This window comes from Lipophrys pholis (genome assembly GCF_963383615.2).
Source record: "Lipophrys pholis genome assembly, chromosome: 14".
Lineage (NCBI taxonomy): Eukaryota > Metazoa > Chordata > Actinopteri > Blenniiformes > Blenniidae > Lipophrys > Lipophrys pholis.
Genome location: NC_137633.1, coordinates 15,408,427 through 15,433,059, shown reverse-complemented (window position 1 = coordinate 15,433,059; position 24,633 = coordinate 15,408,427). Strand labels below are relative to the sequence as shown.

The 24,633-nt window shown below is 42.8% G+C and overlaps 2 protein-coding genes across 5 annotated transcripts; both read right to left on the bottom strand.

Annotated features, from left to right (window-relative positions):
* Nucleotides 1-4,262: 4,262 nt before the first annotated feature.
* On the bottom strand, nucleotides 4,263-13,844 carry foxo3a (forkhead box O3A). Its single transcript, XM_080480792.1, has 2 exons — nucleotides 12,522-13,844; nucleotides 4,263-5,786 (listed from the first exon to the last, which is right to left on the bottom strand). The coding sequence occupies exons 1-2, from the start codon at nucleotides 13,080-13,082 to the stop codon at nucleotides 4,473-4,475; spliced, it is 1,875 nt and encodes a 624-aa protein (XP_080336918.1). The 5' UTR covers nucleotides 13,083-13,844; the 3' UTR covers nucleotides 4,263-4,472.
* Nucleotides 13,845-14,670: 826 nt separating this feature from the next.
* Nucleotides 14,671-24,410, bottom strand: afg1la (AFG1 like ATPase a). Of its 4 annotated transcripts, XM_080479775.1 has the most exons (13): nucleotides 24,263-24,410; nucleotides 23,807-24,012; nucleotides 21,584-21,635; nucleotides 21,393-21,494; nucleotides 19,792-19,922; nucleotides 19,605-19,704; nucleotides 18,831-18,889; nucleotides 18,666-18,748; nucleotides 18,522-18,592; nucleotides 18,336-18,436; nucleotides 17,456-17,596; nucleotides 17,266-17,376; nucleotides 14,671-16,569 (listed from the first exon to the last, which is right to left on the bottom strand). In XM_080479775.1, exons 1-13 carry the CDS (start codon nucleotides 24,396-24,398, stop codon nucleotides 16,438-16,440), a joined length of 1,425 nt encoding a protein of 474 aa, XP_080335901.1. In that variant the 5' UTR covers nucleotides 24,399-24,410; the 3' UTR covers nucleotides 14,671-16,437. The 4 variants fall into 4 exon arrangements, with proteins under 4 accessions (XP_080335901.1, XP_080335902.1, XP_080335903.1 ...); XM_080479776.1 differs by lacking the exon at nucleotides 21,393-21,494 and having other exon boundaries at nucleotides 24,263-24,402; XM_080479777.1 differs by having other exon boundaries at nucleotides 14,678-16,569; nucleotides 17,266-17,596; nucleotides 24,247-24,407.
* Nucleotides 24,411-24,633: the final 223 nt, after the last annotated feature.

The following is a 24,633-nucleotide window of genomic DNA, read 5'->3' as shown; positions in this document are numbered from 1 at the left end:
TGAGACAGAAAGAGAAGTTATCATTCACTATTTATAAACCCAGAGAATACCAACATGCCCACAGGAAGAACATGGCATACTCCACGAAGGAATGCCACCAAGGAAAGACTCAAGACCATGGACTTTCTGGCTATGAGTGGGAACCACTGTGTGGCAGAAGTGATCAACCTGGAAAATAGCTACTTGAAAGGGGTTCATTTCTTCATGAGATATGCTTAAGTATGACGTTTTTCCCTATTTCTAAACATACAGGCACAGAAAAAGCTACTAACTTTCCTATAATCTCAATAAAATGTTATCGCTGAAAGAAACCACCTGGATTTTGTACTGACAGAGTGAAACTGGGCCTATCTGGCGTGGATTTAGCTGGAAAAATCTACTTTTTTTCCTGCAAAACGACTCAAGCATCTTCTCAGTTTCTACATCAGATCTCATATTTAGCTGTGGTCAAGTGGCTCACGATCTTGCCTCAGAGAGAGAGAGAGAGAGAGAGAGAGAGAGAGAGAGAGAGAGAGAGAGACACCCTGGTTGAGCCAGATGGTGTTGTAGCCCACCAAAAAGCATTTGACTCTCTGGAAATGGCTGCAGCACCCTGCACCTGAAGATGGATGAAGATGGATGTGCTCATACTGAGTTAGGCTCCTTGGATGTCCAGATAGATGGAGGCTGACGAAGAAATAAGAGTGAGTGAGTGAGTATTGTTATGATCTGGCTGCATCGTGACCTTATAATGAGGATAAAGCTGCTCGATGACGCTGGTGTGGCGGCAGAATCTCGTCCATCTGAGCATGAGCTGATATTTGATCTGGGCCAAGTGATACGATCTGTCGGTGTAAAACTGTTGAAGTAAAAAAAATAAAAAAATAAGAAAATGCACGAAGGGAAAGAAGGGCAATTTTTCCTTTTTCTTTGAAATGTAAAGCATCTCTTCTTTGTCTGGGTGTTCATCCTCACCTGGTGCAGCAGAGGAGGCAGACTGTCGGCCGTGCACTCCAGACTCAAGCAGCTCTCCAGCTCTCTCTGCATGATGTCAGCCTGACAATGAACTGGCAAAGCTTCCGCCACCTGAACCCGGAGGAAGCAGAGGCTATTAACAGAAGCCACACATTCGTTCCATGCAAAATCAAGCCGTGCCTTTATGTACTTGTGATGAAGAAGGTCTGGAGTTTGCAAACTGACCTGAAGCGCTCTCTTCAGTGTGTGCTCTCTCTCCAGGCGAAAGAAGGAAACATCTTTGGGAGGTGCCACAGAACTGAAAGTAATTAAACAAGCTAAAAAGCCCTGCACCATGTTCCTGTCCACACAAGCTGGAAGACACGTAAAACCTGGTCGTTTCCACAGTCTAATGTCATTTTCTGCCTGACTTTCCTGTTGGTGTGGAGAATATTATCCTTCAGAATGAAGAAAACACAGCCTATAAACTTTAATATGAAGTCTTAAGTCTCTCCAAACTGTATTTCTATGCTGAGTTTAGAAAAGGACGACATCGCTTTGCTGTTCTGGCTGTTCAGCTCATTTAGCTTGACCTTCCTAGTTTCTCTTAATGTTGATTGCAGTGAATGCAAATTGGCCTGTGTACACTGAATACAATGAACACTTAACATTATCAGCAACATAGCACCTGATAAACATTTTCTTTTTTTAAGTGTCATTTTTTTCTCAAAATTCCCACGAAGCCACAATTTAGAAATGCAATAAAAAAAAAATAGCTTAGTCTAGTATTAATAAGTTAAAAGACGCTGTTTGAGAGATACAGGCTGCAGACCTGAGTAATACAACAGTAAGAAAAACAATTCTAAGCAGAGAGGACAAACAATTTAAAACATTGTTTATTTGCACCTGCATCAGACTGAAATCTCATGAGGAATAGTGATCACCTGTGAGAGCTGATGGGCCCGGCTCCCCGTGGAAAGCCATTCTCCTCAGTCTCGGCCCTGAGTGCCGCGAGCTGCTGCTGCAGCTCAGCCTCCACCTGCTTCACTTTCACAGAGCAGGAAACTCTGTACACGTCACACATGGCGGAGCCGCGTTCTCACTCGGGATCGCAGCACACAGGAGACCAGAAATTAAACCGCAAACACTTCCAAATGCATTAGAAATAGGCCTCATTTATTAAATCTCCAAATCTCTGCCTCCATGCTCATTTGTTGTGTTGTAACCATAGCAACCAGCCCCCTCCCTTTAACTTCCTGCTGGGATCTGGACTCAGACAGTGGCTGTATCTGAGCTGTAGAGGGCTCCGGTGCTTCACTGGAGCCTTCCTTTTTTTGCAGGGCTATGTCATATCACCACTGTCAGGTTTGTAAATATTATTAAAGCAAACTATTATCTGTAAAATATAGTATGCACACTTAAAATAACACACCATACATCAGCTGTATGAAAGCGCCAACCACAGAAAATAACAGCTCTGGTAGAGGATGAGAGCTTCCCTTCATCTGGGCAGATATATTTTTCTTGGATACAGTGTATGATTGGTTCTTAGCTGATGATGTGATTATCCAATAGCAAATCACCTCCACCTTGCCTGCAGAGTCAAGTCTGCTGCTGTGCAATTTCTCGGGACTGATATACAGTATATTGGAGAGGGTGGGGGGGAAAAAAACTGAGGCACATCGAAAACTCCAGATTTTCCGTTGTTCTTTAAGCTTTATTTACATGCACCATCTTTGATGAAACCAGGAGAAGAATTGGAGTTACAACTGGCAACTTGAAGTCTCTTTTTGCATTGTAGGAGCATCAGGAAGAAAGGAAACGTGAAAACTGGCAGTGAATTTTACACCAAATGAAAACGTAACCCACAAAAACAAGAAAAAGAAAAAGTTTAGTAGGAAATTAAAATTTCAAAAATAACTTAATTCTTGTGAAACCAAATTGTAGGGTGTAAATCCATACAGGGGAAACAAATGGTGCACATAATTCCAGCCATGTTTACTCAAAATGATCAACTTGAAACACGATGAACAACAAAAAAGAATTTCAATAAACCAAATAATCCCTTTTCTGCTGTTAAAAATGTGAACCTAAAGTGAATTCATCCTGCTGTTCCTACAAATGTTTTTCGACCACAATAACACTTGATTCCTAATATCTATACATATGTATATTTTCTTTATTCCTCTTATTTAAATGCAGAAAAATTTTGGCAATATTTAAAACACTGTAATCCTTCTTAAAGGCCAAAAAAAACCAACCAAAAAAAAAAAAAAAAAACACAACTCATTCACCTCACCTGGGGTTTAAAACATCATTTTACCCCAGCACCTGCTGTAGTGCTGATAGCAAAGGAGAGGCTGCTGACAAACACTCCATCTGCAGCCACTCCCCACTATCGTCTTGTTCATAGCACCAAGAGCCCCTTTAAATTAACTGCAAAACTTCGCAATCAAGTGCTGTGAATTCTCCAAGTGTGATTATTTAAATCCCAATAGTCCTAAGTGTTTGCTAATGAAAATGGTGTCCACTAAAGCGAAAACATGTCCTTATCATTCTGTCCTAAAGTCTGTATACAGAGCGGTACTTCCAATATTGCAGTAGGTGGAAGAGGAGGCGGGCGGGGGAAATGCAGCGGAAACATTATCAATACTGGGGTTATGCACCTTTTCATAGGAAACAGAGTTCACAGTTTTGTCACTAAAATCACAGGGTAAATCTCGCTAAATTAAAAAAACAAACAAAAAATAAACATCACATATAAAAAATAAAAAAAAACCACACAATGTAGATCAGTTCACATCTTGATAACATATTAACCTCTACAGATTGATATTTGGTGTGGGACTTGGTGCATCAATGGGGGTGGGGGGGGTGGGGAAAGCTTTTCATTAATATATATATATTTTTTTATCTTTTAGTCCATTTAGGCTACGTCTCTTGAAGAAACCCTTTTAAAAAAGAAAAGAAAAAAACCAAACAAAAAAAAAAAAGCATGTCAAGTATCCTCCACTGGAACGTTATAATGTCACATTCTCTGTAGCTTTTTCTGTAAACAGGCCGTCAGGCGCCATCGGGCCGACGGCTGGTTTGGCAAAAAATGTTTTAGGTATGACAGATTGTGACAGAGGAGAGAGAGCAGGGTGAGAACAGACGTCATCTTCAGTTTCATGTATCACTTAGTGATATGAGTGATTCCCTGAGACTAACACGAGCTGACGCTTTTCGTATAGTTCTAACGAAATGTCTTGTAGTTTCACTGCAGCCGGTGCCGATGGTCACGCTGTCCAGGCTTTCATCTTTTTAAAAGATCCTTCTTTTTTTTTTTTCCTCCTCTGTGAAGACACCCTCGAGTGTCTCAGACACTTAAAATACAGTACCGAACTTAATGCCTCACGTTAAAAATAATGAAAAATGACTACATAAATACCCTTTTACATATTGTATTCCCTCTAGTTGCACAATGCAGAACAATGAACCCCAATTTACAATCCCCCCGCTTGTCGTTTTTTTTTTTTTTTTTAAACACGGACAGATTCTCAGCTTGGCACCCAGCTCTGGGGGGACGTCTGTTTGGAGCTGGAGAAGCTCCCTGAATTCCTGTTGGCATTCTGGGTGGAGGCGCGTCGGGAGTCGAAGCTGAGGTCCAGGCAGTCCGCCTCCATCAGTTCGTTGCGGATGATGGAGTCCATGTCACACTCCAGGCTGCCGTTGAACACGTCGAGGTCCAGGTCGGCGGGAAAGCGGTCCTGGACGGACAGACCGGAGCTGAGCTGCATAGAGGCGTGTTTACTGGGAGACTTCGGCTGCGGCTGCTTGGCGTCGGGTTGTCCCGCGTCGTTGTCAGCGGTCGACAAGCCAGCTTGCCAACCAGGCACAGGAGAATCTTGGGCCTGACCCGCACTGGAGTGGTTCCCCAGCATGGGGTCCTTGCGGAGCAGCATGGCGTTTCGGCGGGAGTTCTGCAGGGCGATGGCTGTGCTGGCCTGCGACATCAGAGGGTCGGACTGCGTGAGCATGACGTTGCTGTGGCTGTGGGAGTCCAGGCTGAGCAGGTCCTGCAGAGTCTGGTGGTCACTGAAGTGCGAGATGCAGGAGAAGGTGGTCTGCTTGTTCTCTTGGATGGTTTGCATGGGCGACTGCCGCAGGCTCGTGATGGACGGAGGGCTGAAAAGAGGGTTGGGCCCGTAGTTGCCAGGGGGGCTACTCAGACTGCTTCCAGAGCAGCTGAAGGTAAACACTGAGCTGCCCGGACTGATAGCGCCGTTGTCTTCCTCGCCAGGAGGAGGCTGCTGGGAAGCTGTCAGGCTGATATTGTCTAAAAGGTCATCCATCAAGTTGTCTGAGAGCCCGTCGTTGAGGTTCATGGTTCCCGCCAGGTCGGAGAGTCCTGTGGGTCCCGTGGACGGGGACATGCTGCTGGGGCTGGAGTATAGCATCGGCGAGAGGGGCGAGTCATCATCAGGCACCTCGTCCAGCTCCAGGTTGGCCAGAATCGGGGACAAACGACCGCTGAGTGTGCTGGCATTGGAGTTGGTCCGGGAGCGGAAGTCTGTCCATGCGTCCAGCTCGTCGCTGCTGCGGGAGGTGGGACTCCCCGTCCACTTGGACAGGCTGGAGGAGCTCTCGGAGCTGCCGTCCTGAGCAGCCTGCAGCGACGCCTTCTTCTTAGTAGCACGTCCTCGGGCTCCTTTGATGTACTTACTGTTATCCATGGAAACAGCCCTTCGTCGGGGAGCTTTGCCCCCTTTTCCACCTTCTGGGTTGACCATCCACCAGGAGCTTTTTCCTGTTCCTTCATTCTGGACTTTGACAAATCGACTATGGAGGGACAAATTGTGTCGGATGGAATTCTGCAATAAAAACAGATGAAAGCAGTTAAAATACAATCACACTTTTTCACGCGAATCTGAAGTTCTCATTTTTTGTGCTTCCGACTTCTGAACCGTCGTTGGCGCGTACTATGTAAAGTTGAAATAATGTGAACTCCAATGCATGGAAACAACATATTACAATATGTGTTTTGTGAATGTCGATAAGTTTGCAATGTATCGGTCAGCCCTGCTGTGGATCATCAGCAGAAAGTTGCTGATTGCTTTTCGAAAACTCAATTGGTTTTAAGTAAACAGCCTCAATTACAGACCGTGGAAGTCGGACAGATCAGTTTCTGCTAAACATTATTTAACCATTTTCTGTTTAATATGTTAGACGAGCCCCCAGACTTGATTCTGGAGAACTTCATGATTGTCTGCAGAAAGGCAGAATCCTGTACATATAGTAAACTCTGTACATATACAGTAGTTCAGAGCCTCCGATGAGTCCAATGGAAGCAAATAAAACAACAACAATTTGATTAGACGGGCCGGGACAACTAGAGTAAACATTTAACCATTGTGAACGCCGATTGTTCATGCGGGGCAGTTTTAGAGGGGCTTTTACCCTCTTAAGCGGAGAAGCACAACTTCTCTGTAGAGCCGAGTAGTTTTCTCAGTCCACGAGTAACTATTAAACCACCGTAAAGAATTCTTGTGCTGCCGTGTCGTCTTTAGAAAAACGTATTCTTTGCACCTCACACTGTGACCTATTTCTGGCTGCTCAGAAAGGTCTACAGGATTTCCCTGGAGATGTTCCCATCCACGTACCAAATTAAACAGCACTCACACTCCAGTGAGAGAAGCAGAAACTCTGCACGGATCTCCACAACCCAAAGGCCAAATTCGCCGGGAGAGGGTCCAGCCTAATTCTCTTAAGCTTGAATTAAATTGAGTAAACTGAAGTCCCGATTAAATCCATCTCTCGGAAGATTAAACTAATCAAAGAAACTCGACGAATAAAGACGGGGGCTGGCAGGACGAGGGTCCGGTGACGGCAGCTGTGGTGGACGTTGAAGTCCCGCTCCGTGATGACAGAGAGATCACGAACGTTTCGCAACAAGATTCCTCCCAGCGCAGCGAGTCAATGGAGTGACCTGCTGACACCAAACTTCCAGCAAAGCCCTCGCTTCAAGCCAATTAAAGGATTAGGTCAACTAGCAAACACTTTCATCTCCTATAACAAAACACATGTGACTCTGGAAAGAGAAACAAAGCCACGAAGGTACCAGGTACCTCCTTTTTTCCTTCCTGATCCACACGACCTCATGTGAGCTATTCCTTTTAGTACTTTGTTCAGTCTTCAGAAAAATCACATAGGGGAAAAAAAAAAAAAAAAAAGTTGTCGGTTTGTTAAATAATGGCACCAGGGAATTTACTAATGAAAACCAACCAATTCCCGCACAATCACAATATTTCACAAAGAATGCCATATAACTGAAAAACAACATGAACAGTAATTTACATTGGGAAATTTCTTAAATGCCCAAACATTGGTCTGTTATGTAAAACCTACAAGACAAAACTTCTTGCAAACGGCACGATCACAGCAAACGTGGAAGAAGACTAATTCCAGTTTTTTGATGTCTATAATTTTTTTAGCTCATTTTTTTTGTTCTCATTATCAGCTACATGTTTTGTCCAATCACCCCACTATGAAATGTGTATACATAAGACACACTTATTTTAGTTGCTTTGCTGGTGATATTCTTATATTAAAGAAGCAACTTGTATATTAAATTATACCGTTGCATACCATCTGGGACCACTAGGTGTCACTGTATGACAACAGTCCATTGCAACGGTACCATTTTTTTAAAATTGCGAGATGCGATTGTATTATGACTACTATGTAAATATGAAATTGTCCTGAATAAAAATAACAACAAACGTTAAATAAAACCACTGAGTGTACTTTTCTCTGGTATTTTGTTGCAGGTCCATTGCAGCAATAACAGCATCTATATCTTGTGTCCCTCTAAAAGCTTCTTGCACCGATCTGCTGCTCGCTTCTAAATCTTTTCCACTGTGATTCAACGCTTTTAGATTCTCAGGAGTCCTTTGTATGAATTTGAGCTCTCTTCGAAAGGTGAACAAATGAAAAGCTACACTTCAAACCAGGTTTTTACACACAAGAAACCAACACATCCCTCTCTAAAGATTTCGATAATCGTCAGATTTCATCACTTCTTTGATACATTTAAAGCCAGAGGAAGTAAAGCAGCCCCACAGCATGATGATACCTCCGCCATGCTGTGCAGGGCAGGGTGTATTATTCTTCGTCTGAGGTGACAAAATGATGCACTACATTAATAAGGAGCTCTACTTTATTCAATAAAACATCATCTATGAAAGACCATATAATAGGTTCTGTATCTTATTGTGTAATTCCTGATTGTTTCAGCTCAGCTGGAAACTATCTACAAACCTGGAAAACCATTTTGAACTTCAACCAAAGTCTTCCCATCACTTTGAACTCGGCTCCACAATAAGTATCTGAACATTTTTGGATGGTAAACAATACAAACAAATTTCAAGATCTTCAATAATTGCTTGGCTTTCTTGTATTTTTATACAGTTGAACCATATCAGCTTGCCAAATTATGTGTTTCTCTATTTTAACACTGAACTGAAGAAATAACTTTGATTTGTGTTTTTGTTTGACCAACTAATGTGATCATCGTCAATCCATTAATTGTGAAGAGGGCACATTTAATTAGATCGACATTTTTGTTCCAAATAATCTAATCTTAGAGACTTTTAGCCGGTGGGCATTTCCAACTCCTCAATTGAAATTCTGTTCAAACCATTATTTTACGGCGCTCCTGAAATCCACCCAAAACACTAAAATTGCATTAACTGTGCACATATCACTGATCTCAGAACAACACGCACTACAATCATAATAATGTCACAAACGTATTTAACCCAGAATTCACGTACATCATGTGTTCGTTCAAGTATTTTACCTCCATAGTTTAGAAAATCAATGTGGACACAAAGAAAATTGAACTTAAGAGTGACCTTTTTCATTTTTTCCCAAATTACGGTTCGACCACAAATATCGTCACAGCACGAGAGAACCTAAGGTCGCCACAAAGCTGGTGAAAAAACAAACATCAACAACTGCTGTCAAAACAAAACGGCACAACAGTTAAAGTAAATGGTTCAAAATGACCAAAACTGAGAATCGTATTTCCAAACGAAAGCAGTTTCATCCTTCAACTCATCCTATCGCCGCGACACTTTCATCAAAATCCAGCACGTTTTCCTCGCCAGCTGGAGTGTGTCCATTTTCATTAGCCGTATTTAGAACTAGAGGGGCCGGGTTGATAATTAAAAGCAGCTAAATCCCTGATTGTTTGATGATGACTGCCAAAAAGATGAAGGGGAGTTCTCCAAATGTCACAGCAGGTGTTAGCAAAACACACAGGAGGAGGTGGGGCATTTCTGAATGTGCACAATCTGATTTCCTTCATCTTTCTCCTTTGCCAGCAAAAAAAAAACAACACTGGACAGGATACGGACGGCTTAAAGATTTTAAAAGGTAAATGAGCAAGAAAAAAACAAAAAACTGCTGACCTTATGGACCATCAGGAAAAACTTGCAACAAGGAAATAGATTTACTCACAACATGCATTAGTTTGTACTGGATCCTGCAGAGGTCATTTTAAGGTCGCAGTTTCTGTAATATGGATGTAATTGAAACAACTGGGAGCATTTTTACATTTACAGCCCTCTGGCTGACTATCTTGTGATTTTGAGCTATGGTTCCTCCTCTGCATCAGTTCTTGGATTTCTTTGGCCATTCTATTGGAAAATGAAATCCATTAATTAAACTTTGAAGTTTCTAAAATTGACTAAGGTGATGACATTGCGAAGGTTTCAATTCATGTGGGGTTTCTGTAGCGTGTGAAAAAGAAAATGTGAAATCATTTAGTTTAATGAGATGTTTTTAACTGGAAAATATCTTTTAAAGATCGACGCCTTATTTGATCACAAGCGGTGGAGGTACTATAGAAAAAGCTTTAACGGACAAAGAAATATTTCAAGATGCATCTCAAAGGTCGATTTGAAAACGTTACAGAACTAAAAGAAAAGACACGACTCCTGAAGCATCCTCAAACAACTCCTTCAGTTTCTAAACGGGAGAACTGAACTCATTAAAGGGTTCCGCCCTCAGGTTGACCGAGGAGGGGTAGCCACAGTAGAAACTTGCGGCCACATCGAACATTGGCGTCACGTGATCCGATTGACTGAAGAAACAATGTTCATGCAACGCTGATGAGATCTTTAGGATCATTGGCCACAGCAGATGAATAAACCAACTGCAAACACAGCGTAAATAGCAAATTATGTAATTGCATTATGAATGAGACCGAGTGTGCGGCTCGGACGGGAACGTCAGGTTTACAGCTAAAAATAAATACTTTGCAGCATAAATAGGGAATTGAATGGAGTTGGTAGAACTACCGATTAAAAAAACAGTTTGGACGAGTTCCGTGAGGAAGGATTGATGATAGACCCTTGATTTCATCTGAAATAAAGCCGCACCAACGTCTGACTGAAAAAAAAAAAACTGCATGTTGATCGAGGAATCAATCAGACCAACGACCAGCACAATGTCCGATATTGCACTTGTCAGCGGGGCCGAGCCGAATGCTGCAACGTGTTGGTCATCCCATGAGTTAGAGGCAGGGAACACAATAACAACACCTGTCCCGCTCAATCTAATGCAATCTAATACAGCAGCGCTGCAATAAATAAATACACCTTCAGTTTTGGCTGCGGCTCTTCTCGTTGGACTCGTGGTCATTTATGAGGCTGTAAATTGTAGCGTTGCTCCGCTGGACGGTATTACATTACAGCAGGCAGATATACAACCTCCGAAATGACCAAGGCATTTAATCCAGTTCTCGTTGACGCAACAAAAAAAAAAAAGTGAGTGTTGTGAGAAGACAGTTATTTATCCCAGACCTGCTGAATTATGCCCCACATTGTGTTTCCCTCCTGTGTGCAGCCAGTAAAGACCGGGTCATCTTGTTTTACTACGAAATACAGAGTAACCAGGGACGCATGTGGAAAACAAATATGTTTCTAAGTGGGGGAAACTCTTATCTGGCATGTGAGGGCGAAAACCCACCAGGGCTTCATCTCTGCAAGAGCAAAACCGGCCGACATGAAAGTGTGTATTATGCTCCGGAGAGGCGGCACAGGTACGTACAGTAGGAGCTGCGCTGCATTTTTAAAAGATAAATCACAAAGAGCCAACTCCTGCCTTCCCCTCCCCCACGCAGTCACAGCAGTGCTGCAGCACCCTTTGAGCAAAGCCTCGTTCTGAGCGGGGACTGGAGCCATGCCAGTTCAGCCGGAGCCCGATCCAAAGAGAAACACTGAGCTTCTCTCACACGCCGCTACACGTTGACCTACATAATTTATAGTCAGCTGATTGATTCTTGTGCCTGGGCCACATGAAACGACGGCGTGGCACACGGCCGGGCCGGGCCGAGCCGCCGGGTGGTGGTCGTCCGTACGGCGGCCGCATGTCCTCCTCTGCATTCACAAGAGGGACAAAACGAGAGAAATTTAAGCTCGCGTTCGAGCTGCAGACTGAGCTCATCTCTGAAAGCTGGTGCCATCCCAGCTGGCAGAGTGTGAATTTACAACCCATCAGTCCCCACCTGATGAGTTCTTTTTTTTTTAAACACATACATGACCAACCTCAAATTGATTTTTGAATGTCACACAGCCACAAAGCATCTTCTGTGAAATGCTGATGTCAGCACATCCGAAAGCCCAACATTAACCCTTTGCGCCGCCTCTAGACAATATCTGCCTGCAGCCTCTGGGAGGCAAACAAGCATCCAAACATGAATGAAAACCGGCCGCCACTAATCTGGAGTATTAACCGTCCAGTCGATTCTGTGCGGATTTTAATCAACTATTAGCCTCAGTTTGTCCCACTGCACATATTTCATACTCGGATTCAACAAGGCATCATAGTATTACTGCAATGAGGTTTGGAAAAAAAACAACAAAAAAAACAATCTTGACTGCTGGACTGTAAATCATTGAAGAAAAGAAGCTCCCGGGAATCAGCCAGCATCACACATCTATAGTTGTGGCAGGATTACAAACCTATTTCCCCCCTCACCCTACATCTAAATCCTGCAAAGCTCAAAGCTTTCATCAGACTTGATTCCATGACAGATGAATTGGTTTGGACCAACTAATCCTGAAAATAAATAAATAAATAAATAAATCAGACAGCAGCAGGGCCCTGGTGAGGCTGGTAAGAAGCCTCAGCGCTGCGGTGTGAGCAGTTCTGAGAGTGAAATCAACTTTGCATGGCCTGTTTTGATTCTGGACTCTCCACACCTACTGCATTGTTCTCAGTGGATGAGTGCTGCAGCCTGCACGCAGTGTTGTGTGTAATTCATGAATACAACTCTTGCTTGCTTACATTTTGACAGCAGCATGGGTTATTTATTGCTTTGCGCCATGTGTCTGTCAGGCAGCCTCACATTCCCCACTACAGCCCCCTGCTGATAATCCACACAGCCTCCTCAATATGCCTCATGATGAAGCTAAAAATACCCTCTAAATAGTGATGGCTGCACCCACTCCCTCCATCTGTGTAGTGGAAGATCCTGTGTGCATTGTGTCTGTGCATGGCCAGTGTTGTGATGGCAGCAGCAGCAGCATGTCAGGGCTCACCTTCCAGCCAGCAGAGCTGTTGCTGTCGCCTTTGTCCTTGAAATATGGCACAGACCTCACCATCCAGTCGTAGATTTGGGACAAGGTCAGTCTCTTCTCGGGGGAGCTCTCGATGGCCTGGGTGATCAGGTCTGCATAGGAGTAGTTGCCCCAGGCGTTCCTGCGGGCGGAGGACTTCCTCAGCTGCTGGGAGGCAGAGCCGCCCAGCGCCGCTGCAGCGGGGGTCTGCGCGGAGGAGGGAGAGCCGTCGGCGGCCTCGTCTCTGCCGGGGCCGCGCTGCACCTCCACCGGCTGGGAGACGGAGCCGCTGCCGCAGCCGCTGGGCTCCCGGGGCTTGATGACGATGGCCCCGCTGGGTTTCTGCTCGGCGCCGCTCCCGGGGCTGCCGCCCTCGTCATCCTCCTCCTCGGGGATTACGTCAGTGTCGTTCGCCCCGGGCTTGCCCGCACCGGACTCCGGACGCGGCAGCGGCCAAGTGCAGGAGCGCGGCCGCTTCTGGGGCTCGAAGTCTGGGTCTATCTCCACGTTTAGAGGGGGGTCGGTACGCGCTGCCTCAGCCATGTTAATCAGTCGATGCACAAAGGGTTGTAAAAATCACTCAGGTCGCATTCCATCAATGTGTGCAGCTTCGGGGGTCAGTTTATTTACTATGCACGGTATGCAAATTCACAGCGCGCGGCTCGGTCCCAGCACGTGTCGGTCAATCTACCCCCCTGCACGTCGTCTATACACACACACACGCGCGCGCGCGCGGAGAGAGGAGCGGATCAGGCTGGGGCCAGCATTAACAAAACATTGCCTTCTCGTCGTGCACAGCCCACACCCTGCCCGGCGTGCGTGCGTGGAACGCGGGGCGTGAAGACGCGTCGAGTCGAGCGGAGTCTCGGGAGGAATCCACACGGCGTTCCTTCACAAGCCTCCGCCGCGATCCTGCATGACGAAACGCACCACTAATGCCAGCACATCAGCCTCATCTCCCACCACTACAGAGCTGCCATCTTGACCGCCTCCTTCCCCGAGTCCTCGATCAGCCGTGCAGAGAGCCGCCGGACGCCGGAGCGGTGCGCCGCATCCAGGCGGGGAGAGGAGGCTTTCTCAAGGCCCCGCAGCCGCTTCTTCTTCGCCGGGTGCTGCGGGACGAGTGCGGCGAGGCTCAAATCCGCCCTCTCAGCAGCCGAGACATAATGATGCATCTTGGCAGTACATCTCTGGCATGTTGATGGAGCCAGCAGCAGCACGGCGGGTTCCTCTGCGCGGCCAGCAGCCGTCAAACGCGCTCCATTCAATCTGCTGCTGCTGCTGCTGCTGCTGCGCAAAGGCTGCGAGAGAGAGAGAGAGAGGGAGAGGGAGAGAAAATCCACGATCCAATCCACGATCCTGCCCCCTGGACTGCACTGAAATTAAAGTGACAGTGCGGAGAAGTCCTCTGGCCAATGACATCACCTTTAATGCCACCGAAACACACTGGAGCCACAGAAACACGAATAAAATCCATCCTTTCATTACATTTATCTGTAGATTTCGACTTAATTCTGTTACTGCTCTTGGTTGATTCCCAATATTTGTATAATGTAATCACCATCAGCTCTGCTTTAGTATTTTATCATATTCATTGTTCTATTCTAATTCAGATCTATAATAACCTTTCTCGCAGAGTTGCTCTCCTAACTCATAAAAACACAAATTTCTCTACACTTGATTCTCTCATTGTCACTTTACATTTCAGCATTGTTTGGTTTCTCAAAGATATCTATCATTTTGAATTAAAGCTTGGTTTTCACTTTTATGCAGATTATAAAAGACATTTATGTTTTATGAAAATTAGTGACAGATTTTACCTCCATTTATTTCTTGTCATCCTTTTTTTAACCAAAGAATTAAAAAAGCAAACCCTCTGACCTTAATTTAACCATGAAGTTACTTGAAATAAGATTTGAGTGACCTGGTCAAGAAGCACACAGGTTCAATTTAAAAGAGAAAGCAGAAGTAAAAGCTTTAAGACAATCAAACAACATAAAAACATTTCCGTGTTGGCCAGGATACTTGTGATTGTGACTCCTTCTAGTCAGTCTTGCAAACTACACACGTACAAAATGTCGTTCTAAAATATGCTTGAAAACAGAATACGAATGAACTGATCAGTCAAAAATAATGAAAGAAGCCATTTTTCTTTATTACAGATTCTGGCTGTATACCAGCAAATTTGTTGCAGGGCCCAAACTGTTACAGAGACATTATAGGCAGAAATTAAAGAGCACATTGTACAATATAAAGCCGCTTGTGAGATGAACTGCAGATAACTTCCACAAGGGAAACTGTATTTTATCACTCCTTGTTTTTCCAACAACAACCCACTTGTTTTAGTCCTTTTAAGTTGATTCCTTAATATATAATGCATACATTTAGTCCAGGATTTCTTCCCAATTTTGACAAACTAACCATATTAATACAACCGTTGTGGCCTTTCCTCTCTGGCGCAATGCAGAATAGTGAACACAGCTCAGTTAAAATGTTGTAATATGTTCAAAAATTATAAATAATCATTTAAAATACATTAACCCTTTGTTGCACCAGTGACCATATTGGGCGACTTCCACAATTCTTCAAATTAACAGCAATAGGAGGTTGATAGACACGTAATAAAGTGTTTTTTCTTTTAAAACTCACCAAAAAAATGAAAAGTAACTCAGCCACTCAACAACACCACCAGGTTGGGTTTCCATTTCCAATAAGTGTCTTTTTGAGTCAATTTCTGACATAAATCTGAAACCTAAGTGAGATAATTCATTTAATTTACTGTCGTATCATAATAAAATGTCTGAAAGTGGATTTTAAGCCATTTTAGGCTAATTTGATGAAAACTTTATTGAAAACATTTCATATATGATCAAACTAATTTGAAATGATTAATTTTCCAATTACATTGGGCTTTGCGAGTATAAAATGATCCCATTGGAATCTTTCTTTACTTATTTAACATTATATTTTAGCACAAATTCACTTCTCTGTGTGGGATCTTTTACTTTGGATCAACACTATTAAACACTTTCTCTCAGGGATTCGTAAAGTATTTATTCTTTCTAAAAATGATTGTTTCCCCGTTACTAAACAATTTAGGAACAAATATTTTTGGATGCCGCATCGGATAGAAGGGAGTGATAATTTAATATTTGCAAAGACAAATAAAATAGCACCAACTGCCTGTTTGCACCAGTCACACTTTTGTTTGTACAGGAGACAAACTGTAAAGGTTTCTCTCACTTTCACTTCCCACACAGTGCAGTTTGGTTTTTTTGGGAGGCTGTGTGTGTGTGTGTGTGTGTGTTTAAATAAATAAAATAAAAAAAAGCACGCCTATGTAAAGGGACACAATGGAAAACGCTGACAAATGGCCGATACTCATTGGAAGAAAAGGACACATGAAAGTTTCAAGCTCGACGTGGAGCACGTGTTTTATGTTTCCTTCTCATAAAGTAAATTCAGGCACCGATACCTGGACTCTGCATAAATGAATATCTCTCAACTGACCGCTTTCAATCCTCAAAAACAACTTGCTGCCATAGTGTGTCGTCCTCCTGTTCCATTCATGTACCCATGTAGTATATTATCAAAACCACTACACATCTACATGTTCCCTAAAACTTCATAAAATCCCCTTCAAAAGTTGGTTTCCCCTCCCATTTAAACTTGGACCTCAATATGAAGTTAAAAACGTTAAAACGCCCCCAAAGTTCATCCTCAAATAAAGTGCAATTACAAATGATAAAAGCCATATATTCTCTCTGTGCAACACGAGCCGTCCCGCTGGGGTTGTGCGCTTTAAGGTGAGTAGGAGTTTAGTGTTCGGTCTGCGCTGCTTTTTGGCAGGAGGGTGGAGAGGAGTACACTTTCTGGAGGCCGCCAACAAATGTTGCACCTAGGATTTCGTGCTTCGGTCCCCCTCCAGCCAATACTCCTCCGTCTGCATCTCCGTCAGGCGAGAAACCGTCCTCTGGAAGGCGAATCTCTCCTCTTCGCCGCTGAAGATGGACAGACTGCTGGCTTCGTCCTGAGAGACGAAGCAGAACAGTTAAAAGAAGGTGACGAGGATCAGTTCAATAGAAGTTCTGTTTAGGAGTAAATAAACATCTCAAACACTGCGACTCAATTTAGTAAGTAGTTCTGCATGGTGAGCGGTTATCACAATTACTTTGCCTTTTTATTCATGCAGTGAAACATTATAGGAGACTCATCACAACACAGGAGGGACAGGACTGACTGTTTCATCCCATATTGGAAAGATGTTTTGACATAATAGCAACATAAACATCAACTTTGCCAACGAATGCTGTGAAATGCTGCAAATATGATACTTGGAAATAGAGTTTTGGACTGAAAACAGCTCATAACTCTACGGACGAATGCAATGATTTCACCTTTGTGTTTGTTTTCCTGTTAAACACACAAACTAACAGTGGGACAAACCTACAAATACATTCGTTTAACTCAAATGCTGCTTCTTCCAAAGTAGACATACGTTACTTCTTTGGGAATTTACCCGAACAGCTTCAAAATTTGACGTGGATTTAAAAAATAATGACGTAAAAAGTGATGAATCTGTTTTTTTTCTTCTAATTTTAGAAGATAAAAGATAAAATATGTGCTGCCATATTTGAAATGTGATGCAAACATAACATGTTGAAAGAGTTCTAAAAAGGTGGGAAACAACTTGTTCAATCATCAGTGTTGGCGCGGCGTCTCGTACCCGTTTCAGCCCCAGGTCGTCCATCAGAACGTGGCTCTCGTCGTGACCGTGATCCCCGTCGTGCACAAAAATATCGTCCAGCGGGTAATCGGCGAGGATCACCACCCTCACCTGAAACAGGACTCGCGCTTTCACCCTCATACAGAAATACTAAGTAAGTTTTAAGGGCTGCAGCGGCGGCGAAAAGTACCTTGTGGTCGTAGAGGGCGTCGACGAGTGTGATGAGGCGCCTGGCTTGAGTTTTCTTGTTGAGCGTGAGCAGAGGAATGTGTCGAATGAAGACGGTGTCAAAGAGCCGGGAGATCTCCAGATAGTCACTGGCGCCCAACGGCTGAAATCATTACATTAAAAACGACGTTTTTGTCATCAAAACTAGACATTTCTTTCAATCTAATTCATTTATTTTTCATATTTATTGAGTAATATAATTATAAACACTTGGACAAATCTGACAGCTTTTTAATATCACTAAAAGCAAAACAGATGCTGATAAATACAAAAATGACAGAAGGATTCTATTAAAATCTTCCTAAAAACAAATACAAAGCATATGCATGCTGCATAAAGTGTTTGTTTATAGCAGGTTTTATTTAAAGTAAACTCATCTGCAATGATAAAAAGGCTTTACTTCATAAAGTAAATGTTTTTACTGTGTTTCTGGATGATTTTAGTTTTTAATCTCTATATTGAACTATTTATTTTGACTATAAAAGACCTTTCTCACCATGATCACCACTAAACTCAATTTGTCATCAATACTAATTTGGTTTTCGTGAGTCACTACAGATGGACAGGTCGCTGTGTACAGTCACAACGGGAGCCTGAATATTTGCACGTTTTCAAGAGTAATTTGAACTTTTACATGAAACCAATGAAACCAGCAAAGCAATAAGAGGAAATTTACCCAATGGGAGGCGTTCATAACTAAAATGACTAACCGATTTTTAAAAAAAAAAGGAAAAAAGAGGTAAAACACATTTCAAAAAGATAGATGACACATTCTAACATTCCAAGTTGAGGTTAATCAAGACCTGATGTGCGTTTAGAACCTTTAAAAAAAAGTGTCTTACACGATCGCACAGCTCCTCGAAGGTACAGTCGGCGATGGTCCCGCACGCTTTGCTCAGACGAACCTTTCTGTTATTAACGTTGAGAACTCTCGGCCGCGTTACTGAAGAAAGCAAAACATTTTTCTTCACATGGGTTTTTTTCCTCAATCATTTGGAACAAAACAAATGCCCGAAGCGTGCGCTTACTGTCGTTCTGTTTAAACGCCAGCTCATCAAACATTCTATCCAGCGCTGCTTCGCCGTCGGTTTCGCTCGAGCTGCAAACAAACCGGAGAGTCAAGGGACCGAACTTCACGTGTGCCGAGTGTTCGTTCTACAAGCTTCTCCTACAGGAAGTAGAGTTTCCCCGCTGACGGTCTGTTCCGTCTACGGTAGTCGATCCCAGAATCCAGACGGAGAGTTTGGCAATATGTCTGTAGAGGGAGAAGAAAACAATTTACTCAAAGTTTGATGAGCAAACAAGAAACTGATTTTTTTTTTGGGGGGGGGGGTTACCTGCAATACTGCGATAAAAGGCACGAAGTTCACTCTCTGCAGTCCATTTTTGTACAAATCTAAGGAGAGATAATAAATAAGAGTCATCACATTAACTTATAATCAACAATCGCCGATTCCCAAAAAAGTTAGTACACCGTCTTTACTGCATTCGGACATAAAATACAGGCAATTTGATTCAGATGGCATTACAACATCCTGAAAGAAACTTGAACGTGGATAAACAAAAGATAAAAAGGATTGGACACATTCGAATCAGTAAAAACTGGAAAAACGTCAGTAGCCTGTGTATAAAAGGAGCATTTCACGGGAAAACAAAAGTACAAAAAAAAAAAATCTCCCCCTCAGCATAAGATTAGAAGGCCTTTGAGAATCTTTTTCAACTCGAGTCTATATCGTCAACAACAGCCCGACTCTGGAGAAAAGGACGAGGCTGAAGGGCAAAACTGGGTGCTCGTGATTTCTGGTGCCCTCGGGCCGAACGGCATCAAAAACAGGCCTGATTGTGTGGAGGGTGTCACCGCATGGGCTCAGGAACACCCGGAGAAATCACAGCGCACCAACAAGTTACAGGGCAAAAGCTGCATCGCGAAGAGGAAGAAGCCAGATGTGAACACAATCCAGAAACACCACAATGTTCTCTGGGCCAAAGGTGAAGTCCGATTCCACACAAACACATTCTGATCGAGCAGCACATTCATCAAAAACAGATCCGCACTTGTGAAATGTATTATTCACCACGCGTCCTCGCAGACAGCAACATTCAGTACGCACCTACAGGAGGCCGATTGGACGTGGCCACGACGACGACACCCTTCAGGAACAAATTCTCAAAGAGCTGCTTGAGGATCATGGCGTCGGCGATGTCCGTGACCTGGAACGTTGTGAAGAAACCCGACACGACTGTTAAAGGTGAAGCGTCTGGGAGGGAAACGCCGCCTCGACTTCCGACCGAACGTACCTGAAACTCGTCGAAGCACAGCAGACACGCCTCCTCGCTGATCTCCTCCGCCACCGGAGCGATGGGGTCGTACGACTTGGCCATCCGTCCCGCTTTCCTCTTTGGCAGGCTCTGTTTCAGCCGGTGGATTCCTGCGAGGTGGAAGAGAGGCGAGAACGCTTGGTGTTCGCTTCAAGAACAATTCCTGCTGGACGGATGGACGTTGACGTGCCATTAGATTATTTTTAACCAACTAATGCACATTACAGAGACAATGAACATTTGTTGTCGCTGCATTTAGGTTGTTTCAAAATATTCCATCTTGAAGACGCAAAACTCTGGAGCGAATCAGACGCCTTCACACGTTGGTCGAGTCAAAATTCTGACATTTAATTTTGAAATTCTTTCTATAATAAATCACGTCGGTCATAATCAGCCCTGCCGACACGCGCGTCTGAGCCTCGAGGAAACAGGAGAGGTATTATTGAGTTGATTCCATCACAGGAAGGTTCTCCTACCGTCTGCAGGGAGAACGACGTGTAAAGATCCACAACTACCAGCGAAGCTGCTTTCTTCCTTCTTATTACGATTTAACTTAGTTTGTAGTTTTGCTTCAGAAAGCTATAAATTCTAAGACATCGCCAAGCTGAAAACATCTTTCTCAAACCTTTATAGGGGGAAACAAGTGAAGCTTTGGCGTGAAAATATCTTGAAATGGGAAGAGCTTGGGAAGATACCTTATATCCTATAAAAAAATACTCTGTGAAAATGTCCAATATCTAATATAATGTGTTATTTTGAGGATTAAAGCATTAATCAGATGCACTGACTGGACATAAGAGGTGTTTAAAAAACAAAAATGTGGTACATAGTTTTTCCCTACATTGATATTCAACACGCCTGTTTGACTCTGTTCACCTGCCGTGGTTAATTGAAATCATATTTCCCAGAGAGCCAAAGCCCGATAATGCGCTCGGCTTAGTGACCGCAGTGCTGCAGTGATCTCCAGACCCGTGTGTGCTGTGGAGAGTTTTATTTGGAGAGGCGGTTGTTACTATAAAAATACGATAGATGTCACCCTCACTATAACGTGAGCGGGTCGTTCCAGGACAAACCTGCAGTTGTGTCCATCTGCGCAGTGCGTTGGAGGTACGAACGCTCACTTTTCCCGATGAATCCTCACAAGACCAGAAGTCTGCTGGAGGTTATTTTGATCGTTCGCTCACGGAAGAGTGCACGTCGTCGTATTTGCGAATCACAGAAAACAAAGCCCACTCGTTCAGACGGCTGCTTGTAACCGCTGACAGCCGATTTAATGAAATGAATTATGCATTGTGAATCAATTAATACCTCAAGAGCTGAATGCATTTAATTGGCCTATATAAATCTGCTCCTGAGAGTCAGATCTAAAGAGTTAAAAAAAATTAATAAAAAATACATTTCCTCCTGCACACCCACACACTACATCCACCTTGTGTAGAAATCATTATTCATACATTCATTTCACATGCAGCTACCTCATATGCCCCCAAGTGGAGGAGGAGAGAGAGAGAGAGAGAGAGGAGAGAAAAAAAAAAAGAAAAAGAAAAAAAAAACACACCTCCACTCGGAGCCACACTCACTTTTATGCACGTCCAACATGAAACCGTGGAAGTGGACCCTCTTTTTCTTTTCCGTCTCCACATATGAATAAAACATGTCCATCACCATCGTTTTACCTGTGCCTGAGATGGAGAAGAAAGTTCGAGTTGGGATAAAAATATAAATCAAAGCGGGAAACGCAAAAGAGGAATTTAAAGAGAGTATTCTTTACCAACATCTCCGAAGATGTAGTAGCCTTTTGGCGCTTTTGGCTTTGTGAAAAACTGCAGAGAAAGAAATGGAAATTACACAAAAGATTCTAAAATAAAAGAATATGATGTCCTTTTAGATTAATTTGTGTCCACAATGCATCTTGTTTTTGATATGTTGTACTTCTTTGTCATGTTTTTGTCATCATCATGCATCTCCTCGTATTGTTTTGCCTCCTCATTTAGTCCTTTTGCATCGCGCAGTTATTCAGCATTAGTTGGTGGTGAAATTGTCTTTACTTTGACATTTGAGCTCGATTTCCTCATCTATTGTCATTACACATTTAATTGTGGACCTTCTGTATCTCGTTGCCATTATTTTTTGAATTTCTTTGTTGTCACTTTATGAGAATTTAATGATGTACAATTGCTTCAAATAAATGCAATTTAATCAATTTGTGTGTTTTTTGGGTATCTTTGCTGTATTTCTGGCTTCATTTGTGATCACAACACGTCTCGTTTTTGACATTTTGTTCTCATTATTTATCAGTTTATAGTCCATCTTGGTAATTTGGTCATCATTTCTAGTCCTGTGATTTGTGATCATATTGCATTTATTATAGCTTTTTTATTTTTTTATTTATCTTGGTCTATTAATTGTCATTTTTATCTTACTGCAGCAAATTTTTGGGATGTTTTTGTATTGATATTTGATTGGCGTTCTTACTTCCTTATCTTTCTCATCTTATAGGAGTCACTTCGCAAACATATGTTGTTTGTGTGTTTATGGCCATTTTTAAAGGTTGTTCAGCATTTGTGTCGCATGAATCTGAGGTCATGTTTCCTTTCCACTGCTATTTTGACTCTCTGTCTGTTTGTTGCCATTATACATCTACTTGTGGTCCTTCTTCATCTCACTGTCGGCATTTCGCATTTCTTTGTTGTCATTTCCTTAAAATTTTCTGCATTTTGTGTCCGTTCTTTGGTTATTTGCATCTTGTACGATTTCTTTGTTGCCATTTTGGGTCAGTTTATGATCACTTGCTTTTTCTTAATGTCGTTTTGCATCCATTTTTGGTGACATTGTTTTTATGATACCAATTTAAGTCTCTCCTATTGTTGATATACATCTACTAGTTGTAAGTCTTCTGCCTCTCAATGTTGTTGTTTTAGTTCCATTCATGGTTTTGTGTTTGTTATTAGTGAGGATTATTTGTTGTATTGGTGTTCTGTCTGGCATGTTTTCGCCACCTTTACATATCTTGATTTTATTTTGTGACTCACTTTCGCTGCTTTAGGCCATGAGGTTATGGAGCCCTCATACAATAAACCACTGACAATCTTTTAATTTTATGATAATATGGCACAGATAGTTTTCTCTGGTGTAATAAGTAATAGCATATATACATACTAATAAAGACAATGAAGTATAATATAGAGAAGTGACGTGGTCATGAGGGCAGTGTTGCCAGATTGGACCATATTTCTGCCCAACTGGGCTTGTTTGACGGGAATGCATTGGCTGAATTGATTAAATATGAAGCTGTTTTTCACAACATTAGTTGGGTTTTTAAGAAAATATCTACAAAAAAACATTTGCAAGATAGTTTCAAAAAATGGCTGTGTGCTCTCTTTCATACCATCCATTTATCTATTTTAAGATAAATTAGCAGAATCTGCTCAATTTCACATCATCATCAATAACAGACATTGGTCCATCAAGTTTCACACTGAAATGCTATTTGTCATTCTCAGTGTTTCCAAAAACTTCAAGAAAAAAAGCACTGGACAAACATATCCAAGAGTTACACCAAAACAAGGAATACCCACAAGTAAATAAAGAAGAAAAATAGACAAAAATAAATAAATAAGGAGTGACATAAACAGGATAACAGGAGCCTATCGACATAACATATTTATAATCAAACTTAATGTGAGCTTTGGGGATAGAGGTTCCTGTCACATCTTAGGAGCGTCTCAATTTTTGAGCTGTATAGGGTTTAAAGATTGAAGCAGAATATTTAAATCCAGGAGAAAAGCCTGACTTGAGGTCATAACTTTGCAGACTTAGCAGTCAAGCTGAAAGCCTGTTTGTGTGCCAGTTTTATGCCATTATTTAGAGCAGCTGTGATGCTTTGTGTTCTTGTGGCACAGAGAAATTGTGATTTGGGCTGGTTTTATCTTGTGTTTGGACAGGAAACGGTCAGTCAGATCTGGCAACCCTGGATGAGGGTTTGTCTGTGTACCTTTGAGAAGATGGACGTGGGCGTGTTGCTGTAGCCTCTGAGGGTTTTGTGCAGCTGGTCCAGTTTCTCCAGCACCGCCTTCTGGTGCTCATCTTCCCGCAGGGTTCCGTCTCTGATCAGCCCGGTGTAGTGATCCAGAGGACTGGTGAAGCCCGCAGAGCTGACCCCGCTCTCCTCCTCCACCTGCCGGGCGTCTGCCGAGTAACCTTCACATGGCATGGGAAAAGAAACCGCTTGGCCATCAACACTGAACTCAGGAGTAAGTTACAATTAGTTTAAAGCTGTGACAGGAGATCGAAAAGATTACAGAGCAGAAAAAATAGTGAAATTACTCGAGATGAATACTAACTGAGAAAATGTAAACAAAGTTAAAAACCCTAAAAATGAGACTGGGTGGAGTCTTCAGGGGAAATTAGGATGAACCCGCTGGACAAACTCACCAAAAACAGCCCTCACCTCTTCTGCAGAACCCCGACAAAGATTTCAGGAGCTTTCTGGAGTAAAGTTGCTGGTTTAGAAGGATTCTGAAGCCAAATGAAGCCCCTGAAACTGAGGGTGACATCTGGAAACACAGTGGTCTGCACGCCGCCATCTTGGCTCTGAATGTATCAAACGTAACTTTATTGATCTTGACAAAAAGAGACGGAAGTAGCTGTAATCACCAGCCAGCAGGGGGCGACAGACCTCTGGCTGCAGCAATGTATACAGTACATGTTCATAATAAACACAAGACACATGAATGTTTATGTTTTACAGTTTTGAATCATAAATATTCGTGTGAATGAAAGTTACTGGGTGCAAGTTTTGTTTCCAGTGCTTATGGACGG